At 47.5% G+C, this 19,983-nt stretch overlaps 1 protein-coding gene and 1 pseudogene across 4 annotated transcripts in view; both read left to right on the plus strand.

The window, feature by feature from the left end:
- The window catches only part of KDM6A (lysine demethylase 6A), a 435,435-nt gene that overhangs the window by 338,344 nt on the left and 77,108 nt on the right, over positions 1-19,983 (plus strand). For all 4 annotated transcript variants that reach the window (XR_010241142.1, XM_063955630.1, XM_063955632.1 and 1 more), the window contains one exon: positions 19,731-19,860. Coding sequence is in view for 3 of the 4 variants with exons in the window: in XM_063955630.1 (XP_063811700.1) it covers positions 19,731-19,860 (130 nt within the window). In the remaining variant the exon portion in view is untranslated. The remainder of the gene's footprint in view (positions 1-19,730; positions 19,861-19,983) is intronic.
- Positions 6,453-6,571, plus strand: LOC135052267 (5S ribosomal RNA; annotated as a pseudogene).

A 19,983-nucleotide genomic window follows, 5' to 3' on the forward strand; every position in this document is an offset into this window, starting at 1 on the left:
TCCCGCTGCATGGCATATTGAGGCAAGATTTGTAGGGACACATCTGTATGTGTAATCAATTTACATCTGAGGGCTTCTCAGTACTACATCACTTGCATGGTACAGTTTGTCACCGATGTATAAGAACAAAACCCTAAAGATATATTTTTTATGTTAGAGGTGTTGCGCCCAGTTGTACATACCTGTTACTAGGGATGTGGCTTTCTAAAGATAGCCTGTGTACTCTGACAGCTGTATTTTCATTTTCAAGCACAAGATCTGTCTACTCAGTTTAATATTTTGATTTTTTTATACATAGTTCTACAAATAAGCTATATCATGTAACACTTTGGATTCCAAAGCATTAGGCTAACCATTAAAGCATTGTCAGTTACTCAGCATTTGTACTTAATGCCCTGCAGTGCCATGTTTAGTCATCAGCTCGTTACAAAAAGTAATTGAATAATGTTCCCTGATCTCCAGTCATTAGATGGATGGGAGATCGTGTGTGCATAAACAATTGAATTAGTGCCATGAAGTGGGTAAACCCCTGCAAAGAATTGGGCACCCAATAATTTGAGTTTGGGCATGTTTCTTCTTGCCACCTTAGGATTGTGCAAGCACAAATGGGTTCCTGTCGGCGAAACAATTGAATTCCCCATAAGACTACTTTCTCTTACGTCCTAGAGGATGCTGGGGACTCCAAAAGGACCATGGGGTATAGACGGATCCGCAGGAGACATGGGCACACTAAAAAGACTTTTGACTGGGTGTGAACTGGCTCCTCCCTCTATGCCCCTCCTCCAGACCTCAGTTAGACTCTGTGCCTAGGAGTGACTGGACACACACTAGGGGAGCTCTACTGAGTTTCTCTGGAAAAGACTTATGTTAGGCTTTTTTATTTTCAGGGAGACCTGCTGGCTACAGGATCCCTGCATCGTGGGACTGAGGGGAGAGAAGTCAGACCTACTTATTCTTAGTTCAAGGGCTCTGCTTCTTAGGCTACTGGACACCATTAGCTCCAGAGGGTTCGATCACTTGGTTCGCCTAGCTGCTTGTTCCCGGAGCCACGCCGTCACCCCCCTCACAGAAGCCAGAAGAAAGAAGCCGAGTGAGTATTAGAAGAACAGAAGACGACAGACAGCAGAAGACTTCAGTAACGGAGGTACAGCGCAGCGGTAGCGCTGCGCTCCATGCTCCCACACACATCACCAACGGCACTTACAGGATGCAGGGCGCTGGACGGGGAGCGCCCTGGGCAGCAGTTACTGGGGTCAATAGGACTGGCTAAAGGCATATTCGGTGCCCGGGCACCGTATATAATACCCCCGCCAGTATAAATATTTCAAATTTGAGCGGGACTGAAGCGCGCCGGGAAGGGGCGGGGCTTAGCCACACAGCTCACCAGCGCCATTTTCTCTCTCTCCACAGCCGCTGCAGAGACGCTGTCCCGGACCACCAAGCGCTAACCACATATAATATTGCATTGTAGTATATGGGCGCTGGGGTGTGAGCTGGCATACTCCCTCTGTGTTTCTCTCTCTGTAGGCTTCCCTGTGGGTCTGTCCCCTTGTTTTTGGCCAGTGTGGGTGTGTCGGTACTACGTGTCGACATGTCGGAGGCTGAGGCAGACTAGATGGGCCAAGTGGTTCTTATCTGCCGACAAATTCTATGAGTGTTCCTCCCCGGAGGAAGTTACTAAGGGCGCAGAAAAGGAGTTGGGTATGTCTCTGTCGGCACAGCCGACTGCTGATTGGGTAAATATGTTGAATACACTGAATGCAAATGTGGCTTTATTGTTTAAAAGGCTGGAAAAATCTGATTCTCAGACACAAACATGGAGAAAATCCATGGAGGACGCTTTGGCTCAGGTACAAGACCCCCTCAGGGTCGCAAAAACGTTCATTTACCCAGATGGCAGATATTGGGGTCAATTCAATTCGGCAACTTATGAATAGCGCCGGGAATTAGCTCCCGACGCTATTCAATTCAGCTGCTAGTTACCCGCAATTGTCGGGAATTCTTCTCTCATCCCCTGGGCTGCAATATAAATATCTTAGCTTTGCAAAAAAACACATAATATAGTCAGGAAGACTATATATGTGTAAAATCCCCTGCCAAAAATATCCTGAAAAAAGTGGGAGAAGTCCACCGTGAAGGGGGCGGGGCTATCTCCCTCAGCACACTGGCGCCATTTTCCTCTCACAGGATCGCTCCCAGGCTCTCCCCTGCAGTTTCCAGGCTCAATAGGGTAAAAAAGAGAGGGAGGGGCACTAAATTTAGGCGCAAATTGTGTATTATAGCAGCTATAGGGGAAAAAAATCACTGTGTGTAGTGGGTATCCCTGTATTATTATAGCGCTCTGGTGTGTGCTGGCATACTCTCTCTCTGTCTCCCCAAAGGACTTTGTGGGGTCCTGTCCTCAGTCAGAGCATTCCCTGTGTGTGTGCGGTGTGTCGGTACGACTGTGTCGACATGTTTGATGTGGAGGCGGAGCAGGTGCCGATAAATGTGATGTCACCCCCTGCGGGGTCGACACCTGAATGGATGGACATGTGGAAGGAATTACGCGACAGTGTCAACTCCTTACATAAAAGGTTTGACGACATAGCAGATGTGGGACAGCCGGCTGCTCAGCCCGTGCCTGCCCAGGCGTCTCAAAAGTCATCAGGGGCTCTAAAACGCCCACTACCTCAGATGGCAGATACAGATGTCGACACTGAGTCTGACTCCAGTGTCGACGACGATGAGACTAGTGTACATTCCAATAGAGCCATTCGTTATATGATTACGGCAATGAAAAATGTGTTGCACATTTCTGATATTACCCCAGGTACCACAAAAAAGGGTATTATGTTTGGGGAGAAAAAGCTACCAGTGGTGTTTCCCCTATCTGATGAATTAAATGAAGTGTGTGAAGAAGCGTGGGCTTCCCCCGATAAAAAACTGGTAATTTCAAAAAAGTTACTAATGGCGTACCCTTTCCCGCCAGAGGACAGGTCACGTTGGGAGACATCCCCTAGGGTGGATAAAGCGCTCACACGTCTGTCTAAAAAGGTGGCACTACCGTCTCCGGACACGGCCGCCCTAAAGGAACCTGCGGATAGAAAGCAGGAGGCTATCCTGAAGTCTGTATATACACACTCAGGAATTATACTGAGACCGGCTATTGCTTCAGCATGGATGTGCAGTGCTGCAGCTGCGTGGTCAGATTCCCTGTAGGAAAACATTGATACCCTAGATAGGGACACTATATTGCTAACCGTTAAGCATATTAAAGACGCTGTCTTATACATGAGAGATGCACAGAGGGATATTTGCCGGCTGGCATCTAAAATAAACGCAATGTCCATTTCTGCCAGGAGAGGATTGTGGACTCGGCAGTGGACAGGAGATGCAGATTCTAAAAGGCACATGGAAGTTTTGCCTTACAAGGGTGAGGAGTTCATATGTATCTACAAAGAGAAAAAGTATGACACTAGGATCACATAAGGATCACCAGAACGATTTCAAGATTTTTGGCTTGGAACAAATTCACCTAGGAATCAGAGGCGGGGATATTACGAAAGAACTCTTGAAAAAAGAGAGTGAATGGACCTTTAGGCTTAATGGTCTGCGACCCAATGGCCTCAATGAGAATATTAATTACAGTGTTTTCTTGTGAGACCCCACTTGTATAGCACTCCCAAAATCTAATTTTCAGGCGCCCCATCCACATCATCCTATCACCTCTCCCATCCACACCTCACACCCACGTTATGCCACTTATTAATTGCAATCCATTTATATCCTCATGTCACATCACCCGCACACCTAGGGTCCTCCATGTACACCAACACACTTTCCATCACCACACCACCATCCCCCTTTTCACCTCCCCCCTTTTTTTTTTTTTTTTTTTCCCTTCCCCAAACACCCCCCCCCCCCCCCCCCCCACAAAACCCTCCCCCCCCCCCCCCTCTCCCCCGCCCTATGCATCAACAACTATACACAGCACAATCATGTCACACCACAACATCAGGTCCAGGTAATGCCAATCCAGGCAGAATTCATACTCCTACACTTTTTATCTTCCTTCACACTTCCAATTCCACACATTCCCCAATCCCGCACACCCAATATCAACTTGCCAACCCAGTCTCACATTCCCCATTTACACACACACACACTTATATATATATATATGTATATATATATATACATAGTAACATACTCATCACAGCTTATAACTTTCACTGACTCACACATTATATACACCATTTAGCATTCCCCTCCCACATAATCAAATTTTCCCATTCCACACAATAAACACCAACATATCCAGTCCAGCAAGCACCATACACTCAGATCGCCTTTTTTCCCCTCCTCCCCCCCCCCCCCCCTCTTTATTTCCCCCCCCCCCCCCCCCCCCCCCCCTCCCGAGTTTGGTAAATATGCTGTAGTGTCGTGTTTTTTCCTGTTTCTTCAGTTTCTATTTTTTTTATTTGTATTTTTGTTCATTTACCAACACACTTTAATATATTCACCATGTTCAAAAGTAAGAATACTAGCCCAGCAGTCCAATTCCACTCACAGCCAAACACAGTGCACGTCCAGTTACCGTAGTAACTGAATACATCCTCCATAGTAACCAGTCAGAACCCACAACGGGCGGAAGTGTATGTAACGACTTCCGCCCACACACTCTTCTAGCGTCACCACACCGCCGATCGCGGCCCTTACACGCTAGACACAGTCACCATGACAACCCGCTTCAGCCCAGCAGGGCGGAAGCGGATGTAATGACCCCCGCCCACATATCTCGTCCGCCGCACACCGCTTATGCGGCCCACCATTATAAACCCTACGGGCCATTTCCAAATATATACACAGCCCACACTAGTGGTTTCTATATACATAGGTACTTTCTTTGTTTACTACACAGACATACAGTGAGGGCGGAAGCACCAAGTTAAACTTCCGCCCCACTCTGGCTTAACAAAGACTGACAGTCTCTCTCCCAATCAGAATACTAGTTCAGACTATTCCCGCCCACATGACCTATTACAGCAATTGCTGGCTCCATTAAAAAGCCAGGCTTCAGACTTCCTTTAGCTGCACAGAAAGAAAGTGAACAAGCCCGTTACCGGGTGAAACGCGTTTTTCCAAGGGGCACCTCTCATGTCTGACATCAGGAATGGGTGATATCCAATATTCTCTTTATCTTGTTTAGGGCATTTTTTGCCAATCAGTCATTGAAATAATAGATATCTCATTCCCTACAACAGGTGTGCCTTCCAAGGGGCACCTCCTATGTCTTACATTTGAATATGTGATATCAGCAGGAATAATACCTGCAACACCCCACCTTAGGTGTGCTTATTCATAACAATTTGTCTTCCTGCTGTTCTAGCAGGCACATAATTAGACCTGTTTCAGAACACAGGATTGTTCTAACAAGCAGGAACACCACCTAAAATACCCTCTCATAGGTCTTTATATACAAATAAGTCTGAGTGTGTATTAATAACAATTGAATTTTCTGCATTTCCAAGGGGCACCTTCTATGTCTGACATCAGTAATGAGTGATATCCAATATTCTCCTTATCTCGCTTAGGGTAAATTTTGCACATCTGTCATTGAAATAGTGGATATCCTATTCCTCATAACAGGTGTGTCTTCCAAAGGGCACCTCCTATGTCTGACATCTGAATATGTGATATGTATTCTTTAACCATTTTTGTTTCAATTATTATTTCTGGTTAGCAGGAACATTACCTGCAATACCCCGATAAGTTGTGCATCCTTAAACAATCTGTCTTCCTGCTGTTCCAGCAGGTACACAATCAGACTTTTCCTAAAAACACAAAAAATCTTTTTTCTCAAAACTTACATAGGTATTGATATACAAATGAGTCTGTGTGTATACTTAAACAATTTACTTATTTTTCTGTAAGACTAGCAGGTATTCCAAGCAGAAACACTACCTGCAACACCCTCTCATAGGAGTGTATACTCAATCAATTCTGTGTGTATTTTTTACCTCTCAAACAAAAAAATACAGATATTTTCTAGGCAAAAACCGCATGCCCACCACTGTTCAAAACAAATTTATACTTTTCCACTGTCATAAGTGAATATTTAGTGAGTTTATTTCTCGGCACCTTACGCTTTTCTTCTTTATTGTATCATCTGTACTATACTGCTTATCAAAGACGCATAACAATTGAAATCCAACAGATGACTGCAAGAAATTGAGAACGTCCATATAGGTGTCCTATATAACTGTGTAATTCTTTTTCTTCATTCTCACTTTTCTTCCTTCTGTGAACTCTCATCCACGATTCAGGCGGACTAGTCCACCACGGGACACGTCCCGCCAGTCTAACGGGGACAGCAGATTCACGTCTTTTTCTTACAATAATTCTCCTCCCGAGAAGGAACCCATCCTTCCGTTTCGGTGCACTCTCATTGGCGATGTAGGGCAATTTCTCTCTACGACCATACCCCTCCGTTCACGCCCAATCTCGTCCGATCTTGGAAGCTAAACGGAGGCGGGCTGGGTCAGTACCTAGACGGGTGACTACTAGGGAATACCCGGTGAAGTAGGAAGATCTACCTAGGGCAAGAACGCCAACAGCAGTATCACTACTTTACTGATTCCAACTATTTTCCTAATAAGTTCACCAATTTAAGACAGTGGGTAACTACTAGATATCAGCATATAGTGTGTGGGCTCTCTCATTCACTAACCCTACCCTATCCAGGGTTGCATTAATACAAACCAAGTTTGTACAGATCCTTGGCAGACGGAGGTTGCTTGTGATGTAGCCACCCTCCATTATGCAATTATCCAGGCATAATTAAGGATCTGAACATTCCACTCATTATCTTGTATACATTCAGTGGTGTTCCTTCCTGATATCATTTTCATACATGGTGATACGTGCAGTATATATTTAGTCTTTAGTTTTCTAATGAGGTGTAGAGTACAAGCTTAAGATGTCATTATCATTTCTCATATGATCATAATTTAAAAGAAAACAATAATAAGAGTGCGCCCAAACTAGTGTCATACTTTTTTTCTCTTTGTAGATACATATGTACTTCGTTTTTATGACCCTGGGCGCACCGCCATACGGACAGATAGGGATTTCCAATATATGATCGTCCATTTCTGGCTCCTATATAATTCCCTGTATTTCTGAATCTAGTTCGGTGCAAGATCAACAACCTGTGTTTCTCTATCGTCCTAAGTGGATGCTGGGGTTCCTGAAAGGACCATGGGGAATAGCGGCTCCGCAGGAGACAGGGCACAAAAGTAAAGCTTTTACAGGTCAGGTGGTGTGTACTGGCTCCTCCCCCTATGACCCTCCTCCAGACTCCAGTTAGATTTTTGTGCCCGGCCGAGAAGGGTGCAATTCTAGGTGGCTCTCATAAAGAGCTGCTTAGAGAGTTTAGCTTAGGTTTTTTATTTTACAGTGATTCCTGCTGGCAACAGGATCACTGCAACGAGGGACAGAGGGGAGAAGAAGTGAACTCACCTGCGTGCAGGATGGATTGGCTTCTTGGCTACTGGACATGAAGCTCCAGAGGGACGATCACAGGTACAGCCTGGATGGTCACCGGAGCCACGCCGCCGGCCCCCTCACAGATGCTGAAGCAAGAAGAGGTCCAGAATCGGCGGCTGAAGACTCCTGCAGTCTTCTTAAGGTAGCGCACAGCACTGCAGCTGTGCGCCATTTTCCTCTCAGCACACTTCACACGGCAGTCACTGAGGGTGCAGGGCGCTGGGGGGGGGCGCCCTGGGAGGCAAATGAAAACCTTTAAAAAGGCTAAAAATACCTCACATATAGCCCCAGAGGCTATATGGAGATATTTACCCCTGCCTAAATGTACTAAATAGCGGGAGACGAGCCCGCCGAAAAAGGGGCGGGGCCTATCTCCTCAGCACACGGCGCCATTTTCTGTCACAGCTCCGCTGGTCAGGAAGGCTCCCAGGTCTCTCCCCTGCACTGCACTACAGAAACAGGGTATAACAGAGAGGGGGGGCAGAATAAATGGCAATATATTAATATAAAAGCAGCTATAAGGGAGCACTTAATCATAAGGCTATCCCTGTCATATATAGCGCTTTTTGGTGTGTGCTGGCAGACTCTCCCTCTGTCTCCCCAAAGGGCTAGTGGGTCCTGTCTTCGTATAGAGCATTCCCTGTGTGTCTGCTGTGTGTCGGTACGTGTGTGTCGACATGTATGAGGACGTTATTGGTGTGGAGGCGGAGCAATTGCCAAATATGAGGATGTCACCTCCTAGGGGGTCGACACCAGAATGGATGCCTTTATTTGTGGAATTACGGGATAGCGTCAACTCGCTTAAGCAGTCGTTTGCCGACATGAGGCGGCCGGACACTCAATTAGTGTCTGTCCAGGCGCCTCAAACACCGTCAGGGGCTGTAAAACGTCCCTTGCCTCAGTCGGTCGACACAGACCCAGACACAGGCACTGATTCCGGTGGTGAAGGTGACGAATCAACCGTATTTTCCAGTAGGGCCACACGTTATATGATTTTGGCAATAAAGGAGATGTTACATTTAGCTGATACTACAGGTACCACTAAACAGGGTATTATGTGGGGTGTGAAAAAACTACCAGTAGTTTTTACCGAATCAGAAGAATTAAATGACGTGTGTGATGAAGCGTGGGGTGCCCCGATAAAAAACTGCTAATTTCAAAGAAGTTATTGGCTTTATACCCTTTCCCGCCAGAGGTTAGGGAGCGCTGGGAAACACCTCCTAGGGTGGACAAAGCGCTAACACGCTTATCAAAACAAGTGGCGTTACCCTCTCCTGAGACGGACGCACTTAAAGATCCATCAGATAGGAGGATGGAAAATATCCAAAAAGGTATATACACACATGCAGGTGTTATACTACGACCAGCTATTGCGACTGCCTGGATGTGCAGTGCTGGGGTAGTTTGGTCAGAGTCCCTGATCGAAAATATTGATACCCTGGACAGGGACAATATTTTACTGTCGTTAGAACAAATAAAGGATGCATTTCTTTATATGCGTGATGCACAGAGAGATATCTGCACACTGGCATCACGGGTAAGTGCTATGTCCATTTCGGCCAGAAGAGCTTTATGGACACGACAGTGGACAGGCGATGCGTAGAGGAGTTATTTGAGGTCGGTCTATCGGATTTGGTGGCCACGGCTACGGCCGGGAAATCCACCTTTCTACCTCAAGTCACTCCCCAACAGAAAAAGGCACCGACCTTTCAACCGCAGCCCTTTCGTTCCTTTAAAAATAAGAGAGCAAAGGGCTATTCATATCTGCCACGAGGCAGAGGACGAGGGAAGAGACAGCAACAGGCAGCTCCTTCCCAGGAACAGAAGCCCTCCCCGGTTTCTACAAAAGCCTCAGCATGACGCTGGGGCTTCGCAAGCGGACTCGGGGGCGGTAGGCGGTCGTCTCAAAAATTACAGCGCGCAGTGGGCTCACTCGCAGGTAAATCCCTGGATCCTGCAGATAATATCTCAGGGGTACAGGTTGAAATTAGAGACAGAGCCACCTCGCCGTTTCCTGAAGTCTGCTTTACCAACGTCCCCCTCAGAAAGGGAGACGGTTTTGGAAGCCATTCACAAGCTGTATTCTCAGCAGGTGATAGTCAAGGTACCTCTTCTACAACAAGGGAAGGGGTATTATTCCACTCTATTTGTGGTACCGAAGCCGGATGGCTCGGTAAGGCCTATTCTAAATCTGAAGTCCTTGAACCTATACATAAAGAAGTTCAAGTTCAAGATGGAGTCACTCAGAGCAGTGATAGCGAACCTGGAAGAAGGGGACTTTATGGTATCCTTGGACATCAAGGATGCGTATCTCCACGTTCCAATTACCCCTCACACCAGGGGTACCTCAGGTTCGTTGTACAAAACTGTCACTATCAGTTTCAGACGCTGCCGTTTGGTTTGTCCACGGCACCTCGGGTCTTTACAAAGGTAATGGCCGAGATAATATTTCTTCTTCGAAGAAAAGGCGTATTAATTATCCCATACTTGGACGATCTCCTAATAAGGGCAAGGTCCAGAGAACAGCTAGAGATGGGTTTAGCACTATCTCAAGAGGTGCTAAAGCAGCACGGATGGATTCTGAATATTCCAAAATCCCAATTAATGCCGACAACTCGTCTGCTGTTCCTGGGGATGATTCTGGACACAGTTCAGAAAAAGGTTTTTCTTCCCGAAGAAAAAGCCAAGGAGTTATCTGACCTGGTCAGGAACCTCCTAAAACCAGGAAAGGTGTCTGTACATCAATGCACAAGAGTCCTGGGAAAAAATGGTAGCTTCTTACGAAGCAATCCCTTTCGGCAGATTCCATGCAAAGGGATCTGTTGGACAAATGGTCAGGGTCGCATCTTCAGATGCACCTGCGGATAACCCTGTCGCCGAGGACAAGGGTATCCCTTCTGTGGTGGTTGCAGGAGGCTCATCTATTGGAGGGCCGCAGATTCGGCATACAGGATTGGATCCTGGTGACCACGGATGCCAGCCTGAGAGGCTGGGGAGCAGTCACACAGGGAAGAAATTTCCAGGGAGTGTGGTCGAGCCTGAAAAAGTCTCTTCACATAAGCATTCTGGAACTAAGAGCAATCTACAATGCTCTAAGCCAGGCGGAACCTCTGCTTCAAGGAAGACCGGTGTTGATCCAGTCGGACAACATCACGGCAGTCGCCCATGTAAACAGACAGGGCGGCACAAGAAGCAGGAGGGCAATGGCAGAAGCTGCCAGGATCCTTCGCTGGGCGGAGAATCACGTGATAGCACTGTCAGCAGTATTCATCCCGGGCGTGGACAACTGGGAAGCAGACTTCCTCAGCAGACACGACCTTCACCCGGGAGAGTGGGGACTTCATCCAGAAGTTTTCCACATGCTATTAAACCGTTGGGTAAAACCAATGGTGGACATGATGGCGTCTCGCCTCAACAAAACACTGGACAGGTATTGCGCCAGGTCAAGAGATCCGCAGGCAATAGCTGTGGACGCGCTGGTAACACCTGGGGTGTACCAGTCGGTATATGTGTTTCCTCCTCTGCCTCTCATACCAAAGGTATTGAGGATTATACGGCAAAGAGGAGTAAGACTAGTGGCTCCGGATTGGCCAAGAAGGACTTGGTACCCGGAACTTCAAGAGATGGTCACGGACGATCCGTGGCCTCTACTTCTGAGAAGGGACCTGCTTCAGCAGGGTCCTTGTCTTTTTCAAGACTTACCGCGGCTGCGTTTGACGGCATGGCGTTGAATGCCAGATCCTAAAAGGAAAAGGCATTCCAGAAGAAGTCATTCCTACCTTGATAAAGGCAAGGAAGGAAGTCACCGCGAAGCATTATCGCCGTATTTGGCGAAAATATGTTGCGTGGTGCGAGCAGCGGAGTGCTCCGATGGAGGAATTTCAACTGGGTCGTTTTCCTACATTTCCTGCAATCAGGATTGTCTATGGGTCTCAAATTGGGATCTATTAAGGTTCAAATTTCGGCCCTATCAATATTCTTCCAAAAAGAATTGGCCTCAGTCCCTGAGGTCCAGATTTTTATCAAAGGAGTACTGCATATACAGCCTCCTGTGGTGCCTAAGGTGGCACCGTGGGATCTAAATGTAGTTTTAGATTTCCTCAAATCCAATTGGTTTGAACCACTAAAGAATGTGGATTTGAAATATCTCACATGGAAAGTGACTATGTTACTGGCCCTGGCTTCGGCCGGGAGAGTATCTGAACTGGCGGCTTTGTCTTATAAAAGCCCTTATTTAATTTTCCATTCGACATAGGGCAGAGCTGCGGACGCGTCCGCATTTTCTCCCTAAGGTGGTATCAGCGTTTCACCTGAACCAGCCTATTGTAGTGCCTGCGGCTACAGACGACTTGAAGGACTCCAAGTTGTTGGACGTTGTCAGAGCCTTAAAAATATACATTTAAAGGACGGCTGGAGTCAGAAAATCTGACTCGCTGTTTATACTGTATGCACCCAACAAGTTGGGTGCACCTGCTTCTAAGCAGTCGATTGCTCGTTGGTTTTGTAACAAAATTCAACTTGTACATTCTGTGGCAGGCCTGCCACAGCCTAAATCTGTTAAGGCCCATTCCGCAAGGAAGGTGGGCTCATCTTGGGCGGCTGCCCGAGGGGTCTCGGCATTACAACTCTGCCGAGCAGCTACGTGGTCAGGGGAGAACACGTTTGTAAATTTTTACAAATTTGATACCCTGGCAAAGGAGGACCTGGAGTTCTCTCATTCGGTGCTGCAGAGTCATCCGCACTCTCCCGCCCGTTTGGGAGCTTTGGTATAATCCCCATGGTCCTTTCAGGAACCCCAGCATCCACTTAGGACGATAGAGAAAATAAGAATTTACTTACCGATAATTCTATTTCTCGGAGTCCGTAGTGGATGCTGGGCGCCCATCCCAAGTGCGGATTATCTGCAATACTTGTACATAGTTATTGTTAACTAATTCGGGTTATTGTTTAGGAAGCCATCTTTCAGAGGCTCCTCTGTTATCATACTGTTAACTGGGTTTAGATCACAAGTTGTACGGTGTGATTGGTGTGGCTGGTATGAGTCTTACCCGGGATTCAAAATCCTCCCTTATTGTGTACGCTCGTCCGGGCACAGTACCTAACTGGAGTCTGGAGGAGGGTCATAGGGGGAGGAGCCAGTACACACCACCTGACCTGTAAAAGCTTTACTTTTGTGCCCTGTCTCCTGCGGAGCCGCTATTCCCCATGGTCCTTTCAGGAACCCCAGCATCCACTACGGACTCCGAGAAATAGAATTATCGGTAAGTAAATTCTTATTTTTTTTCAAGAGTGAGGAGTTGTTTGGGGATGGTCTCTCGGACCTCGTTTCCACAGCGACAGCTGGGAAGTCAGCATTTTTACCCCATGTTCCCTCACAGCCAAAGAAAGCACCGTATTATCAGGTACAGTCCTTTCGGCCCCAGAAAGGCAAGCGGGTTAGAGGCGCGTCCTTTCTGCCCAGAGGCAGAGGTAGAGGGAAAAAGCTGCAACATACAGCCAGTTCCCAGGAACAAAAGTCCTCCCCCGATTCCTCTAAGTCCACCGCATGACGCTGGGGCTCCACAGGCGGAGCCAGGTACGGTGGGGGCCCGTCTCAAGAACTTCAGCGACCAGTGGGCTCGCTCACGAGTGGATCCCTGGATTCTACAAGTAGTATCTCAGGGGTACAAGCTGGAATTCGAGACGTCTCCCCCTCGCCGTTTCCTCAAATCTGCCTTGCAGACAGCTCCCCCGGACAGGGAGGCAGTGCTGGAGGCGATTCACAAGCTGTTTTCTCAGCAGGTGATAATCAAGGTACCCCTCCTTCAACAAGGACGGGGTTACTATTCCACAATGTTTGTGGTACCGAAACCGGGCGGTTCGGTGAGACCCATTTTAAATTTAAAATCCTTGAACACTTATATAAGAAGGTTCAAGTTCAAGATGGAATCACTCAGGGCGGTGATTGCAAGCCTGGACGAGGGGGATTACATGGTATCACTGGACATCAAGGATGCTTACCTGCATGTCCCTATTTACCCTCCTCACCAGGAGTACCTCAGATTTGTGGTACAGGACTGTCATTACCAATTCCAGACGTTGCCGTTTGGTCTGTCCACAGCACCGAGGGTATTTACCAAGGTAATGGCCGAAATGATGATACTCCTTCGAAAAAAGGGAGTTTTAATTATCCCGTACTTGGACGATCTCCTTATAAAGGCGAGGTCCAGGGAACAGTTGTTGATCGGAGTAGCACTTGCTCGGGAAGTGCTACAACAGCACGGCTGGATCCTGAATTTTCCAAAGTCGCAGCTGGTTCCTACAACGCGTCTACTGTTCCAGGGGATGGTTCTGGACACGGAACAGAAAAAAGTATTTCTCCCGGAGGAGAAGGCCAAGGAGTTGTCATCTCTAGTCAGAGACCTCCTAAAACCAAAACAAGTGTCTGCACCATTGCACGCGAGTCCTGGGAAAGATGGTGGCTTCTTACGAAGCAATTCCTTTCGGAAGGTTCCATGCAAGGATCTTTCAGTGGGATCTGTTGGACAAGTGGTCCGGATCGCATCTTCAGATGCATCGGCTGATAACCCTGTCTCCAAGGACCAGGGTGTCGCTGTTGTGGTGGCTGCAGAGTGCTTATCTTCTAGAGGGCCGCAGATTCGGCATACAGGACTGGGTCCTGGTGACCACGGATGCCAGCCTTCGAGGTTGGGGGGCAGTCACACAGGGAAGAAACTTCCAAGGACTATGGACAAGTCAGGAGACTTCCCTACACATAAATATTCTGGAACTAAGGGCCATTTACAATGCCCTAAGTCAGACAAGACCCCTGCTTCAACACCAGCCGGTGCTGATCCAGTCAGACAACATCACGGCGGTCGCCCATGTAAACCGACAGGGCGGCACAAGAAGCAGGATGGCGATGGCAGAAGCCACAAGGATTCTCCGATGGGCGGAAAATCACGTGATAGCACTGTCAGCAGTGTTCATTCCGGGAGTGGACAACTGGGAAGCAGACTTCCTCAGCAGGCACGACCTCCACCTCCAGAGAGTGGGGACTTCATCCAGAAGTCTTCAGGCTGATTGTAAATCGCTGGGAACGGCCACAGGTGGACATGATGGCGTCCCGCCTCAACAAAAAGCTAATAAAATATTGCGCCAGGTCAAGGGACCCTCAGGCGATAGCTGTGGACGCTCTAGTGACACCGTGGGTGTACCAGTCGGTTTATGTGTTCCCTCCTCTGCCTCTCATACCCAAGGTACTGAGAATAATAAGAAGGAGAGGAGTAAGAACTATACTTGTGGTTCCGGATTGGCCAAGAAGAGCTTGGTACCCAGAACTTCAAGAAATGATCTCAGAGGACCCATGGCCTCTGCCGCTCAGACAGGACCTGCTGCTGCAGGGACCCTGTCTGTTCCAAGACTTACCGCGGCTGCGTTTGACGGCATGGCGGTTGAACGCCGGATCCTGAAGGAAAAGGGCATTCCGGAGGAAGTCATCCCTACGCTGATTAAAGCTAGGAAGGAGGTGACCGCAAACCATTATCACCGCATATGGCGAAAATATGTTGCGTGGTGTGAGGCCAGAAGGGCCCCAACGGAGGAATTTCAGCTGGGTCGATTTCTGCACTTCCTACAGTCAGGGGTGACTATGGGTCTCAAATTGGGTTCCATTAAGGTCCAGATTTCGGCTCTGTCGATTTTCTTCCAAATAGAACTGGCTTCACTGCCTGAGGTTCAGACGTTTGTTAAAGGAGTGCTGCATATTCAGCCCCCTTTTGTGCCTCCAGTGGCACCTTGGGATATCAACGTGGTGTTGAATTTCCTTAAGTCACATTGGTTTGAGCCACTTAAAACCGTGGAACTAAAATATCTCACGTGGAAAGTGGTCATGCTGTTGGCCTTGGCTTCGGCCAGGCGTGTGTCAGAATTGGCGGCTTTGTCATGTAAAAGCCCTTATCTGATTTTCCATATGGATAGGGCGGAATTGAGGACTCGTCCCCAATTTCTTCCTAAGGTGGTATCAGCTTTTCATTTGAACCAACCTATTGTGGTGCCTGCGGCTACGAAGGACTTGGAGGATTCCAAGTTGCTGGACGTAGTCAGAGCCCTGAAAATCTATGTTTCCAGGACGGCTGGAGTCAGGAAACTGACTCGCTATTTATCCTGTATGCGCCCAACAAGCTGGGTGCTCCTGCTTCAAAGCAGTCTATTGCTCGCTGGATCTGTAGTACGATTCAACTTGCACATTCTGCGGCTGGACTGCCGCATCCTAAATCTGTAAAAGCCCATTCCACGAGGAAAGTGGGCTCTTCTTGGGCGGCTGCCCGAGGGGTCTCGGCTTTACAACTTTGCCGAGCTGCTACTTGGTCGGGTTCAAACACATTTGCTAAATTCTACAAGTTTGATACCCTGGCTGAGGAGGACCTTGAGTTTGCTCATTCGGTGCTGCAGAGTCATCCGCACTCTCCCGCCCGTTTGGGAGCTTTGGTATAATCCCCATGGTCCTTACGGAGTTCCCAGCATCCACTAGGACGTCGGAGAAAATAAGATTTTACTCACCGGTAAATCTATTTCTCGTAGTCCGTAGTGGATGCTGGGCGCCCATCCCAAGTGCGGATTGTCTGCAATACTTGTATATAGCTATTGCCTAACTAAAGGGTTGTTATGAGCCATCTGTTCGTGAGGCTCAGTTGTTATTCATACTGTTAACTGGGTATAGTATCACGAGTTGTACGGTGTGATTGGTGTGGCTGGTATGAGTCTTACCCGGGATTCCAAAATCTTTTCGTTATTGTGTCAGCTCTTCCGGGCACGGTTTCCTAACTGAGGTCTGGAGGAGGGGCATGGAGGGAGGAGCCAGTGCACACCAGGTAGTCCTAAATCTTTCTTAGTTGTGCCCAGTCTCTTGCGGAGCCGCTATTCCCCATGGTCCTTACGGAGTTCACAGCATCCACTACGGACTACGAGAAATAGATTTACCGGTGAGTAAAATCTTATTTTTAAAGGTAGTGTCTTGTTTGGTGACGGCCTTGCTGACCTGGTGTCTACCGCTACTGCGCGTAAATCATCTTTTCTTCCTTATGTTCCCACACAACAGAAAAAGGTGCCCCATCAGCAGATGCAGTCCTTTCGGCCTAATAAATACAAAAGAGGAAGGGGCTCGTCCTTCCTCGCTTCGAAGGGTAGAGGAAGGGGAAAGAGGTCACCTGCAGTGTCAGGTGCCCAGGACCAAAAGTCCTCCCCCGCCTCTACCAAGTCCACCGCATGACGCTGGGGCTTCCCTGCAGGAGTCCGTGCCGGTTGAGGGCCGTCTCCAGTTCTTCAGTCAGGTCTGGTTTCAATCGGCCTGGATCCCTGGGTTTTAGACATAGTGTCCCAAGGGTACAAACTGGAGTTTCAGGAGATGCATTCCCCCCCCCCCCCACCCCACCGCTTTTTCAAGTCGTCCCTTCCAGTTTCTCTTCCAGAAAGAGTAGTAGTAAATGCTGCGATACAAAAGCTGTGTCGTTGTGCCGGTTCCCCCGTCCCAACGGGGGGAAGGGTTCTATTCGAGCCTCTTTGGAAGGGTTCTATTCGAGCCTCTTTGTGGTGCCGATGCCGGACGGCTCGGTCAGACCGATTCTGAACCTAAAATCCCTCAATCCATACTTGAAAACTTTCAAGTTCAAGATGGAATCTCTTCGAGCTGTGATCTCCAGCTTAGAAGGGGGGGATTTTATGGCGTCAGTCGACATAAAGGATGCCTACTTACACGTCCCGATTTTATCCTCCTCATAAGGCATTCCTGAGATTTGCGGTACATGATTGTCATTACCAATTTCAGACGTTGCCGTTTGGGCTTTCCACGGCCTCGAGGGTTTTCACCAAGGTTATGGCGAAATGATGGTACTCCTTCGCAAGCAACCTGTTACTGCAGGGGCCCTGCATGTTTCTGGACTTACCGCGGCTGCTTTTGACGGCGTGGAAGTTGAACGCCAAATCCTAGCTCGGAAGGGTGTTCCCGGGTAGGTCATCCCCACTCTCCTTCAAGCTAGGAAGGAGGTCACGGCGAAACATTATCACCGTATTTGGAGAAAGTATGTGTCGTGGTGTGAAACCAAAGCAGCTCCTACGGAGGAATTTCACTTGGGTCGTTTCCTCCATTTTTTGCAGGCTGGCGTGGATGCAGGCCTGAAATTGGGTTTCATCAAGGTGCAGATTTCGGCTTTATCTATTTTCTTTAAAAAAGAATTAGCCGTCCTTCCTGATGTTCAGACCTCCTACAAGGGAGTGCTGCATATCCATCCTCCATTTGTGGCATCGTGGGATCATGAAGTGGTGTTGCAGTTTCTTATGGCTCATTGGTTTGAACCTTTGTGAAAGGTTGAGTTGAAATTTCTCACTTGGAAAGTGGTCATGCTTTTGGCCTTAGCGTCTGCCAGACGAGTGTCCGAATTGGCGGCTTTGTCTCACAAGAGCCCATATTTGATTTTTCATGTGGATAGAGCGGAATTGAGGACTTGTCAACAATTTCTGCCAAAGGTGGTTTCTTCGTTTCACATAAATCAACCTATTGTGGTGCTTGTGGCTACGGATGCTGTGGCAGTCCCTAAATCTCTTGATGTGGTCAGAGCTTTGAAAATTTATGTCGCCAGAACGGCTCTTACTAGGAAAACAGAGGCTCTGTTTGTCCTGTATGCTTCCAACAAGATTGGAAATCCTGCTTCTAAGCAGACTATTGCACGCTGGATTTGTAATACGATTCAGCACACTCATTCTTCGGCTGGGCTACCGGTGCCGAAGTCAGTAAAGGCCCATTCTACCAGGAAGGTGGGCTCATCTTGGGCGGCTGCCCGAGGGGTCTTGGCGCTTCAACTTTGCCGAGCAGCTACGTGGTCTGGTTCAAACACCTAAGTTCTACAAGTTTGATACCCTGGCTGAGGAGGACCTCATGTTTGCTCAATCGGTGCTGCAGAGTCGTCCGCACTCTCTCGCCCGGTCTGGAGCTTTGGTATAGACCGCATGGTCCTTTTGGAGTCCCCAGCATCCTCTAGGACGTAAGAGAAAATAGGATTTTAATACCTACCGGTAAATCCTTTTCTCCTAGTCCGTAGAGGATGCTGGGCGCCCATCCCAGTGCGGACTGTTCCTTGCAGTTGTATTGACACTGGTTATTTTCGGTTACACGAGGTTTGTGTATCAGTTGTATTCAGCTTGTTGCTGTTGTTAGTTCATACTGTTATCTGGTTTCCTGCTGATCCAGTTGTACGGTATGTTTGGTGTGGGCTGGTATGTTTCTCGCCCGTAGTTTAACAAAAATCCTTTCCTCGAAATGTCAGTCTCTCCTGGGCACAGTTCCTATAACTGAGGTCTGGAGGAGGGGCATAGAGGGAGGAGCCAGTTCACACCCAGTCAAAGTCTTTTTAGTGTGCCCATGTCTCCTGCGGATCCATTTATACCCCATGGTCCATTTGGAGTCCCCAGCATCCTCTACGGACTAGGAGAAAAGGATTTACCGGTAGGTATTAAAATCCTATTTTTCTGTCCTAGAATGGAATTTAAGTCCTTTCTAAAGATTTGGTCATACTTTGTCTTTTTGTGAATTTTGGTCTGTTGGGAAAAAGGCCTTCACCATAGTGAAATAAGGTAATCTGGGGGAAATGTAATTCATTTGCGGGAATGTAGTTCCCAGGCTATGTGCCCGTGAGTTATTCAATCACTTCCCGTGATACCCTATTTTTTCAGCGATATTTACCAGCATTAGCTGCACTGAGAAGCAGCTACAAGGCACGGTGTATCTGTCAAGTCGCCGAAGCCCTTCTTAATGCGGATTTCTAGTCTCCCCTCTGGAGGGTGCGATACCAGGAAGTAATTAAATAGCTTTGGGCACTTGACACGGAAGCTAAAGCCTTAAAGAAATTGAATCACCCCTTTTAATTGAACACACTGCCAAAGCCCAGACCATTCTCTGAGCTATAGTTAGAAATACGTTTTTAGATATTCTAAATTAGATTTTACATATTAAGATTTTGTACTGTCAGAAACCTAATTGTAAAAATATGAACGTTTTAAGGGTAGGTTATATAACTTTAGGCTTGCCTAGCATGAGAGTTAAGCTGCTGCATGTGAAATTTTATATTTTGTAAATGTGAGTGAACAGTAATTAATTTCGGCATTGCTTAAAGCATTTCTTGTGATGGATCTTTTTCATTTTTTGTGTTTTTTTTCTTTTTCAATAGAAATCTGGGTAAGAATGGTCTCTCAAACAGTAGCATTTTACTGGACAAGTGCCCACCTCCACGGCCACCCCCGCCCCCTTATCCAGCTTTACCAAGCGATAAGTTAAATCCACCGACACCAAGCATTTATGTGAGTATGAAAATGTATTGGTTTACCTAGTCATGAACGTATCAAAGAATATTAATTTATGAGTTAGTCCACTCTTCATTAATGTATTAAGAAAAAACATTTATCTGTGTTTCTAATCAGTTT

This window comes from Pseudophryne corroboree, chromosome 2 (genome assembly GCF_028390025.1).
Source record: "Pseudophryne corroboree isolate aPseCor3 chromosome 2, aPseCor3.hap2, whole genome shotgun sequence".
NCBI classification, from domain to species: domain Eukaryota; kingdom Metazoa; phylum Chordata; class Amphibia; order Anura; family Myobatrachidae; genus Pseudophryne; species Pseudophryne corroboree.